At 39.3% G+C, this 12,056-nt stretch overlaps 1 protein-coding gene across 2 annotated transcripts in view; it reads right to left on the bottom strand.

Annotated features, from left to right (window-relative positions):
• LOC129695629 (tudor domain-containing protein 7-like) overlaps positions 1–12,056 on the bottom strand; it is a 119,320-nt gene that overhangs the window by 25,777 nt on the left and 81,487 nt on the right. For both annotated transcript variants that reach the window (XM_055632756.1, XM_055632757.1), the window contains exons 8-11: positions 9,364–9,550; positions 7,818–7,929; positions 2,692–2,894; positions 1,092–1,226 (exon numbers count right to left, since the gene is read on the bottom strand). In XM_055632756.1, coding sequence (XP_055488731.1) covers positions 1,092–1,226; positions 2,692–2,894; positions 7,818–7,929; positions 9,364–9,550 — 637 coding nt within the window. The remainder of the gene's footprint in view (positions 1–1,091; positions 1,227–2,691; positions 2,895–7,817; positions 7,930–9,363; positions 9,551–12,056) is intronic.

The raw sequence follows: 12,056 nt of genomic DNA on the forward strand, positions 1-12,056 counted from the left end.
CGAAGGGCCTGTTCGTACGCTGCACTTTTCTAAGTTATATGCTCTATGTTCTCTTTCTATGTTCTAAAAATGAAAATGCTAATTGTACAGCATTGAAATTCAAATTTTGTATATAGCTAATACATAATGAACAAGTGTGGGATACATTTTAAATCCTAAGAACAAGCTGACCTGATAATGCTCAAGCAAGGATGAAGGGCCCTTATCATGGCATGGTCTGACTGATTCAATGTGTTTCAAACACTGCACAAAATATAAATCACATTATTTTACTTTTTGCCACCAATAACACCAATTTGATTGTTTATACAGTATGTATTTTCGCTAATAGAATTAGAAGCAGAGGGTCATATCCCCACCAAAATTATTCCAACCAAAATACCTCCGGGACAAACAGAATGAGTGGTGCTTGTCTTCCACTGAGAAGTGGGAAAATAAACTCAGAATGAGTACACCAAAACTCAGGTTATGGTGGGGAAGCCGTTTTGTGGGTGGATGTTGAAATGCTTGCATTCACTGTGCTCTTAGACACCAAGTATCATCATTCCTTCCTTCCCAACTTTCTCATATGTCATTCTTATTAGGGGCCAGACTCTAGATATTGAAAACTCAATCCAGAACAGAGCGCATAAGCAAGAAAAATCTTTGATAACATTTTAGTCATCCACCCAATCTCCCCAACAAATATCCATCTAATCACATCTATCCACATAATACACAACAATTATAATTTTAGCACAGACCTCAAATTCAAAACAATTTGGGTGTTAGGTACATCAGTAAAGCAATGAGTCCAATAGGAGTGAAACACAACAATGGAACAGAGAGTGAAGACAGCAAAAAAAAAAAGATAAACAAGATGGAGATGACAAAGTGGTAGTCAAAAGGATAAGCAGAATAAGCAGAAAATGTTAAATACAAAATGTGATTGATTACCAAACATTTCAAGTCTTTCTTACAGGAAAACAGGTTCATGATGTTAACTGACATGGATGTTAGATGCCGAATTGAATTCATAAATGCAACAAAACAACCTTCATATTCACATGAATTATAAAGGAATAACATAAAAAATTAAAAGTAAAACATACCCGGTAGTTAAAATATTGCTCAACTTTTTCAAGTAAGGCATTGAGCTGGGTCCAACCCTTTGAGGGCACTTGACAGTAGATGGTCCCATCTGAACAGACGTTGGTAACGACTACGTTGAGGTATACACCATTTTCCTGTAACCCAGCAACAATATAGACTGTAACCCAAACTAATTACCAAAATCCTTTGCAATTCTCATGGGTTTCATAACATGACTTGCTCAATTTTGATGAAAGGCCTTTTAGATCAACCTTTAATTTTTAGCTGCAACACTAAAAAAAAACATATTTGCAGCTTTTCCTAAACATCCAACCATTAAGAATTATGAATTGTATAACAACTGAATTTTTGTAGCACCGGCAATAACTCAATACATTAAGCACCACAGGGTGATAGTGATGGGTGTGGAGTGAAGTTCAAACCCAGATCAGATTGTAGTGATCATTCTAAAACAAATCCCTATTTGCCTCATTTTGAATTGTGAAAGAGAAGAAGGTGGGGGGTTGAAATGGAGAGTTGACAAGAAGCCAGGTGAATGAGCAGAGATGAAACAAATAATTTCAATGATAGATACAACTACTGCAAAGATTGGCGTGCAATCTGAAGCCATGCAAAAAGTAATTGCAAGAACAAAATAAAATAATGAGATAGAGTTAAGAGTAAGAGTATGTGGGAACACTTCCAGGAAGAGGTTGAGAAAGAGGTGATTTATTCAGGAGTCTGATAGCAGTGAGGAAGATGCTATTCTTAAGTTTGGACACCTGGGCTTTTTAGCTCTTACATTTTCCCACAACATAGAAGAGAGAAAAGGGAAAAGCCAGGTGGCAGGCATTGACGATACTTCCAAATTTCCAATCATCCAATTTGATGTAATGGTCTAAGGGGATGGAAGGAAGAGACAAGGACTGGGCTGTATTCACCACTTTCTGCAGGTTGAGACACTTATGGGTGGAACAATTGCCAAACCAGACTGAGATGCATCCTGCAAGAATAACTCCCAATATGCACCTATAAAAGGTGAAAAAATCCTTTGGACATGCCTAATCTTCTCAGATGCCCAAGAAAGTAAGTTAGGTGATGTGCTTTCTTGATCACCATATCTATGTGAAGGATCCAATTAAGTTGCTGGTAAAAGGGATGCCTACAAATTTTAGCCTGTCACCCATCTCTACAGCAGCTCCACTGATGAGGACAAGTCTGTTCAACCCCCTCCCTGCTTCCTTAGGTCGATCATCAACTCTAATCTTGCAGATATTAAGGGCCACCACACCATGACATTGGGTTCTGGTGTGGGACAAACGGTCTGGGACTTTAGGGTTTAGGAAAAGCTAACAAGTGGGATTGCATTCTTAAAGTGAAAAATGCACTACGTATTCTGAAATAAAACCATGCACTTCTGGAAAAAGATCATTATGAAAGTAACTGAAAACTTACTGCATAATTGAATGGAAACTATTTTTGAAAGTAGAGTGCTACCTCTGAGAAAGGTTAAGATCATCTTTTTGAGCAATGTAGGAAACTAATATCTTAATATTTCATCTTTTAACTGCACTCTTTCACATAAAGACTGACCTTCCAATAGAAGAACAAAGAATTTACCTTCAAATTCAGTCCAAGTATCTTGTCATATAAAGCCTTCAGGCATGCAGTATTGATGTTAAAATCATCATCCCCCGAAGTGTCATACAAAAGAACAAGTGGAACCTCGCTCCTTTCTAAGATTTCCATTAGCAATATCTTTCCACTAGCCAGGAGTTCAAAGGATTCCAATACACATGGCTCTTTGCAGAACGCTTCAAGACCTAAAACACAAATAACCTCACTTTAACTAATCAGTTGTATCCACAAGCATACCTCCATTAAAAATTAAATTAAATGCCACAATCATAAAACTTCACTACTTACAGTGCAATCAGAAAGTATTCAGACCCCTTCACTTTTTCCACATTTTGTTACGTTATAGCCTTATGGGCCTGTCCCACCTAGGCGACTGCAAGAGACTATGTGGTCGCCACATGTTCGCAGGTGGTTGCCGAGTAGTCGCCTTCAAAGAAATAACTGAAATATCACATTTGCACAAGTATTCACGCCCTTTACTCTGTACTTTGTTGAGGCATCTTTGGCAGTGATTACAGCCTCAAGTATTCTTGGCTATGACGCTACAAGCTTGGCACACCTGTATTTGGGTAATTTCTCCCATTCTTCTCTGCAGATCCTCTCAAGCTCTGTCAGGTTGGATGGGGAGCGTCGATGCACAGCTATTTTCAGGTCCCTCCAGAGATGTTCGATCGGGTTCAAGTCCAGGTTCTGGCTGGGTCACTCAAGGACATTCACAGACTTATCACGAAGCCACTCCTGCGTTATCTTTGCTGTGTGCTTAGGGTTGTTGTCCTGTTGGAAGGTGAACCACCACCCCAGTCTGAGTTCCAGAACGCTCTGGAGCAGGTTTTCATCAAGGATCTCTCTGTACTTTTCTCCGTTCATCTTTCCCATGATCCTGACTTGTCTCCCAGTTCCTGCCGCTGAAAAACATCCCCACAGCATGAGGCTGCCACCACCATGCTTCACCTTAGGTACGGTATTGGCCAGGTGATGAACGGTCCCTGGTTTCATCCAGACGTGACGCTTGGCATTCAGGCCAAAGAGTTCAATCTTGCTTTCATCAGACCAGAGAATCTTGTTTCTCATGGCTTTTGGCCAAGTCAGCTGTCATGTGCCTTTTACTGAGGAGTAACTTCCGTCTGGGCACTCTACCATAAAGGGACGATAGGTGGAGTGCTGCAGATACAGTTGTCCTTCTGGAAGGTTCTTCCATCTCCACAGAGGAACTTTGGAAATGTCAGAAGGACCATCGGGTTCTTGCTCACCTCCCTGACCAATTCCCTTCTCCCCGATTGCTCAGCTTGACCGGGCGGCCAGCTCTATGAGGGTCCTTGTGGTTCCAAAGTTCTTCTATTTAAGAATGACAGAGGCCACTGTGCTGTTCGGGACCTGCAATGCTGCAGAAATTGTTTTATACCCTTCCCCAGATCTGTGTCTCAACACAATCCTGTCTCGGAGGTCATCGGACAATTCCTTCGTCTTCATGGATTGGTTTTTGCTCTGACATGCACTGTCAACTGCGACCTTATATAGACAGGTGAGTGCCTTTCCAAATCATGTCCAATCAATTTAATTTACCACTGGTAAGTTGTAGAAACATCTTAAGGATAATCAATGGAAACAGGATGAACCAAACCTCAATTTTGAGTGTCATAGCAAAGAGTCTGAATACTTATGTAAATGTGATATTTCAGTTATTTATTTTTAATTGTTGCAAAAAATTTTAAACACCTGTTTTCACTTCTTCATTTTGGGGTAATGTGTGTAGATTGATGATTAAAACAAATGAATTTAATCCATTTTTAAAATATGGCTGTAAAGTGCCAAAATGTGGAAAAAGTGAACGGGTCTGAATACTTTCTGAATGCACTGTTACATTTGAACCCCCCATTTCCCTTCTACACGACTTTATACCCCAAAGGATTGAAAATTATCAATTTGCTCCTGTAGAGTCAGAGAAAACAGAAAGAGAAAAACATTCCAGGAAATAGACAATAGATGCAGGAGTAAGGTGCAGGAGTAGGCCATTTACCCCTTCGAGCCAGCACCGCCATTCAATGTGATCATGGCTGATCATCCCCGTTCCTGCCATCTCCCCATATCCTCTGACTCCGCTATTTTTAAGAGCCCTATCTAGATCTCTCTTGAAAGCATCCAGAGAACTTGCCTCCACCACCCTCTGAGGCACTGAATTCCACAGACTCACTTTTCGCTTTCAAATTTACTTGTGCTTCTTTCCATCTAATATTTGATTAGAAATTTGTCCTCAACATTGAGAAATACAAACACACATAGGATGATTGTATTGCTCAGTTTGCAGGAGTGATCCCGAGTTACAGGTTGCCTGCCACTTTTATTCACTATCTCACTCTGATCCGTCTGTGGACTCCTGTACTATTACCATGAGACCCAACAAATTGTTCACAAACTTTCATCTGTACATATTTTAGCCTGCAGAACTCAATATCAAGTTCGCCAACTTTAGACAACTCAATTCCTCTGTTTCATCTGGACTGGCCATTTTTGCCTACAGGGCATATCCCAGTAGGTCAGACTGTAGAATATAATGCAAACATTACAACATAAGCAATACATTACACAAACAAAAGAGTTTAACTGCTCAACAGCCGCAGTATTTCACAGTCAGAAAAAATAATTTATACCACCCAATGTCAAACCCCACCCTCCTCTGCTCCCTAGACTAACATGGTTCTCTCACTCTATTCTGAAGAAGGGTCTAATTCCTGAAAAGTTCTCTTTCCACAGATGCTGCATAACCTGTTAAGTTGTTCCAGCATTATGTTTTAATTTTTGAGGAAAATTGCTTCTCACTGAATTCATTAGGAAACAATTGCAGAAAGGAACAGTGCACTGAAGTCATGAGGAACAAATTGGGCATAACATACCATCAACTATTATCCCTTGCTACAAAAAGAAACTGCCAGAAGAACTCAACAGATTAGACAGCATATATTTTAAATCTAATGTGACACTCTTTCTTGGATCCCAAGGACTAACATTTTTGATCCGTCTACCAATTGTGAGTTTGTCAATCAACTCTTCTTGCTACCTCCCAGAAAGATAGAATGAAGATAGTCAACACGACCATCTCTGACATTCATGCCTACTCTCCAATTAATTGATGCATTTCAATGCAAATTATACTATTATTTCGGATTGATTCCAATAAAAACCAAACTTAAATTCATTAGATTGCACAATCAATTTATCTTCTTAAATCAGTATTATTTTTAATCTAAAATTATAGCAAAATTACAATAATTTTTGAATGCAAATGTGAAATACATTTCAAATATTCAATCCCTAAGGGAGCTTTGGCAGCCAGTAAACCTGCGATACAACCCCACCAGCTATCAAAGTCACAAGGGAGTGGAAACCTATTATAAACCATTCAGGCTTCCTTCTACGCTGGTTCTCATGGCAGATGTTTCACCCCAAGAAGCAGGTGGCTGCTCAGTGGAAGACTCCGTTTGATAATTTAATTGAGATTATGGATTGTTATACTATTTCCTGCAGGCTCATGTCTAATAATGTATTGGTCTTCATGCTGCTGATGTTGACAATTTTAGAAGCCTCAGAGAACCTTTCTACTCAGCACAGCAGTATTGTGCAAATGTGCTTAGCCATTGTCAATAAATGACAAAATAATTCAACCTTTTGTGAATCAAAGATTCTCTGCAGAATATTCAACAGATTAGTACTACAGGCTGGCTAACTGACTTCCAACAGGTTCAACATTTTCTCGACAACAATAAAGTCACTAATGTTACCCCCATTTATTATATTGTAATTTATTCAAGAGGAAATGTAGTGCTGACAACCTACTAGTCAATATAGAAGATTCGGTATAATGAGGTTTTGATGCAATTATTTGCCTCAAGAGATATTTGGGTAATATTTTACTCACTCCCTTGGGTAAAGGGAAAATGTGACAACTATATTCTACACTCCCTATCTTTATCTTCACTTTACCTGCAAGTACTTCAGTTTAGCTTGATTGTATTATGTATAGTATTATCGGATTGGATTGGATGGCAGGCAAAACAATGCTTTTCATTGTACCTCTGTACACATGACAATAATAAACCTAAACCTAAAGAGAGGACAAATGGGACTACTTTCTTGGGAAATGGCATGGACCCAAGTGACCAACTGATCTCCTGTGTTATAAGATGTTGATGAGTACACAAAGATCATTGTGGCCACTATATCATTGAACTTGAATCTTGCCACTTTACAAATGAATCTAGTGAACACAAATTTGTTCTGAAGAAACCAAGCTTATCAGTTGGTTATATTTGTAACTTTTCAGCTGATCATAGGGTTGAATATCTTAAACCAGCTCCTGGCATAGACCAAAGCTCATGATCCAATTGCAAATGAGCAAGAATGCTACAGACAATATTAACCCTCAAAAATAATTTTGTGGAAAATAAATGTATGCTTTAAAACCAGGATTGGACTATCCTAAAGATATAATAATAGCTAAAAATTTGCCAAAGTGACTGATCGTAACAAGTTTTCATGCAACCGGATGGAAACAAATAATGTTGGTAACAGATTAAGTTCATGCAGATGGAATGAAAATGAAGGAGTGGCCACATAAATGATTGCACAACAAATGAATTTGGAATGTAGTATCTGATGATTTTCAGGTAGAATAATTATAATTTGTCTGTGCACATTGAACAAATCGGGAAATATTATCACGTCCTCATAACAAGAAATGGATATCCTTTGCTGGAGAAAAAAACTTTTGTTTCCATAACCAGCATTGTTCACCATTGATCACAACTATTATACGTTTAAAAAAACTCTTCTGCATACATCTTTCACAGATATATCTTTCACACTAATTCCAATACAAAACCAAAATGTTTCAATTCTCCCTGCTATAGTATTTTCAGAGACATGAGAGTCATGGTTGTTCTTACCTCAAGATATCAAAGAAGCATAAACATTTTAGCATGGATATCAGGTTCAGGAGAGAGTAAGTTGCAAACTGTAATACTTGAATTGAAGAATGAAATACCAATTTTAAATTTTGGCCTGGAAGTCTACATAGCAACCATGAAGACTCATTAAAACAAAGTTTTACTTGCCTGCCAGTTTGCACTTAGCAGCCTGAAAGGCCAAGGAGCAAAATCTTCGATCTAGCTTGTACAACTTGGCCTTGTCAACAACCTCATTAAACCCATGGTCCACGAAGAACACCTGAAAGAAAAACACGAAAGTTACAAATAGATTTGTGCCAATTATGGCCTTTCTCAATCTGAAAATTCCCTGGAATAGAAAATAAATAGTTGCTGGAAACATACAAATCAGATATATTGATGTGATAGAAAGAATTTAAATAGTAACAAGGTAAACCTATATCCATTGTATCCAGCAGGCTGTTAATGATTTATTCTGTATTTCCACCCATTTTCCCTTTATATTAAAATGTATTTGCTTCTCTTGTCTATTCTTAATTTTGGTTTTGTTACATTAGAAATATACCACACACATCATTTCCACCCCCCACCCCCTCCCAGAATCTTGTGATGCCTAACTCCAACTTGAGTAAGCACATGCTACTTCTAAAATATGGTACTCCCAAAATTGGAGTACTCTCAATTCTCACATAGAGATCATAAAACAATATCTATGCACACAACACATTTAACATTGAAGAGTGTACCTTGGTAGCTCACAATGGGAGCAAGAGAACCAATGTCGAGGGAATCTTTGATGTTGGGACAATAAAAATAATTAGTTCCGTCTGATAATATTTAACTAAAGACATTTTTAACAATGCCGGGATAAGATTATTGGACTAGTTTTAAGAGTGGTGACCATTAGTGATGGCAAGAACGTGAAAGCACTGTAAGGAAACCCCTTTACAGCTTTGAATAAAGTTACACATAGATTACAAAACAAATGGACTAAAAATAGTTTCTACAGGGTGCCAAGGATAAGTGTGTTGGAGTGGGAAGAGAAATTATTGAAGGAAACTGACCAAATATTGTAGTTCCATCAACATAATTACATAGTGGTATTGAAGAAGGGCATGATCAAGTCAAAATTTGAGGGGAAGTATTATATTTAAACGTACCTTTTAATAGTCACAGCCTATCAATTCTGTGATCTTCTAACCGAGTTGAAGTGAAACATTGGTACGCACAGCACTTAGAGGAAATACCTCAAAAGATGACAATAGAAGCTACTGGGTATAATATTAAACTTTAATTCAAGGAAGGCCAATACCTACTATCTGCCACTTCTGTTTCCACGCATAGATTTAAAAGGTTTGAGCAAATGTTATGCAAAATACAAGTGACAATATAGAAAGATTAAAGATGACTGCAGTTACTTATGAGCACTAACCACGTTCAAAATTGTAACTTGCATTTTAGCATAAATTTATACTTTGAGAAGAGGCTCAACAGCTGAAGTTACAAAGTCAAATTTGTCCCATTACCACCTGTTTGCTGTTTGTCACAGGAAATCATAAACAGTAGGGAAAAGCATTTAAACATACTCCTGAGCCCACTTTTACCCTTAAACAGGATTTCATTTAAACCAATTTACCTCAGTATATGGATGGTGTTGAAAATTAAACTGTTCCTACCATGTGAAAACTGCAGCTTTTAGAATAGTTACCAGTACCTTGACTTTCTCTGCTTCCATAGCAACAATCTGTGCTCTTAACCAGGCGTCCTCTTCAGCACCAATAGCCACAAGTTGCCCTACATTTGGTGAACTCAATGGCATTAGGTCAACAGTGTAGGTGTAGTACTCTTTCATGGAATCTTCCATTTGCTCAAGCGCTCCAGAATACTCTGGGCCAATGTATCTGAAAGATATTTTATTGTCATACTTAGTCTTTAAATGTTAATATTTCTGTGTAAAATTCATTGTTTCTAAAAAGGACTTTCAAGGCAGCTCTAAAAAAATTTTGGATACAGGCTATGCATTTACCAGTAACTATTTGATGTAGTCAAAAGTTTAAATTTGGTTTAAGAAGGAACTGCAGATGCTGAAAAATTGAAGGTAGACAAAAGTGCTGGAGAAACTCAGCGGGTGCAGCAGCATCTACGTAGCGAAGGAAATAGGCAACATTTCGGGCCGAAACCCTTCTTCAGTGATCAGAAGGGTTTCGGCCCGAAACGTTGCTTATTTCCTTCGCTCCATAGATGCTGCTGCACCCACTGAGTTTCTCCAGCACTTTTGTCTACTTTAAATTTGGTTTGATGAATCAAACAATTTGATTTAAACAGAGATACAAGGAACTCCACAAGTGCTGGTTTATAAATAAATGACAATCTGCTGGAGTAACTCAGCAGGTCAGGCAGCATCTCTGGAGAACATGGATGTGTGAAGTTTTGGGTCAGGACCTTTCTTCAGACTAGATTGTGGGGTGGTTGGGGGGGGGGGGGGGGGGAAAAGAAGAAAGAACTGGAAGAGAGGTGGGGGCAGAACAAAGCTTGGCAAGTAATAAGTGGATACAGGCAAAGGAGATTTTTTGATGATTGGTAGAGATGATGAGACAAAAAGTGTGAGCAAAGGATACAAGAGGGTTAAATTGTGAAGCCAGAGGACAGAATACAGGTGGATGGGGCAGGGGGAAGGGGAGAAATCAGCACAAATCCGGATGAGCTACCAGGATGTGTTAGGAGGTTATTTACTTGAATTGGGAGAATTCAATGATCATACCACAAGGTTGCAAGATACCCAAACGGAATGCAACGTGCTGTTCCTCCAGTTTGCATCTGCCCTCACCTTGGCAAAGGAGGAGACCCAGGACAGAAACATCAATATGGGAATGGGAAAGGAAGTTAAAATGGTTAGCAACCACAAGATCCAGCAGGCCTTGGCAGATAGAGAGCACACTGTCGGTGATCACCAGTCCCTATACCTCCTGTCACAGCACATGTCCCTATACCGCCTCCCTTAAAGTACCTGTACACATACCTTCTCCCTCCCATCCATCCAGGGACCCCTGCAGTCCTTGCAGGAGACAGGTTCACATGTACATCCTCTAGCCTTATCAACTGCATTCGGCAAAGACCAAGTGCAGACTACATGATCGTTTTGTCGAACACTTGCGCTCTGTCTGGTTGAGCTCCTGGCTGCTAACCATTCTTACTCTTTCCTTTGCCATACTGAGCTTTCTGTTCTGGGCTGCCTTCATTGCCAAAGTGAGGTTATACGCATGCTGGAGGAACAGAACCTCATATTCCACTTGTATAGCCTACAACCCAAAAATGGCATATATAATTCTCAAATTTCAGGCAACTAACCTACTAACAACACCCCATGCCCCCCCTCACCTGTATCCAACTATTGTTTTGTAGGTTTTTACCTGCCCCACCTCTCTTCACCCCCCCCCACCCTGCACGGCCCCCCCCCCACTCCCCCCAACCCAACACCACAATATCAGTTTGAAGAAGATTCCCAACCCAAACATCACAAATCCATGTTCCATGAAGAAGCAAGGAACTGTAGATGCTGGTTTACAAAAAAAAGGACACAAAGTGCTGGAGAAACTCAGCGGGTCAGCCAGCGTGGATAGGTGATGTTTCAGGTCAAGACTCTTCTGCAGACTGATTGTAGGGGATGAGGGGAAACTTTATTGTTTGCACTACCTGCTTCTATCTCCTCTACAAAATCCATAAACAGGACTGCCCTGACAGACCCATTGTCTCTGCCTGATCCAGCCCCGCTCAACTCACCTACACAGAACTCAATTCCATCCTAACCCCCTTGTCCAGTCCCTTCCCACCTGTAGCGGCGGTTTTTACATCTTCTCTAAATCCAATTTCGATAGCCACTAATTTGTCGGGTATGATTAGAAAAGTAGTCTCACGCACTCCATGACATTTGAAACAGCAAAAAGATGAATCTACCAGAAGTAATCTCTTGATTAATAGCTTCTTTATTGTAGTAATAAAAAACAATGAAACAACTCATATAACTTTCCGTTTTTAACCATCGTTCCATTCATGTCATGTAAATCATAAAAAACTTCTCGTAAAAGTACATCGTCTGACAAAATATATATGTCCCGATCATGCTCGTGGTCATGGTAGAAAACTGTTTCATTCCATGGCCTCGACATCAAAACTAAAACTAATCATTTGAGAATCTGTGCCAGAATTCTCTAGCCAAAAACACGCTCCAGACTACGTATAATATCCCACCCACATTAACACAGGCAGATAACAATTAAAGGTAACTAGGCATGACTATAATAAACTTAATTAAGCTTAATGGCTCCAACACCACCAACATCCAAGACACCTCACACACATTTCAACAACTTTCAACTTCTAGGCCCCTATTGCCTCATCTTTACTATG

This window comes from Leucoraja erinacea, chromosome 3 (genome assembly GCF_028641065.1).
Source record: "Leucoraja erinacea ecotype New England chromosome 3, Leri_hhj_1, whole genome shotgun sequence".
In the NCBI taxonomy this organism is placed as follows: domain Eukaryota; kingdom Metazoa; phylum Chordata; class Chondrichthyes; order Rajiformes; family Rajidae; genus Leucoraja; species Leucoraja erinaceus.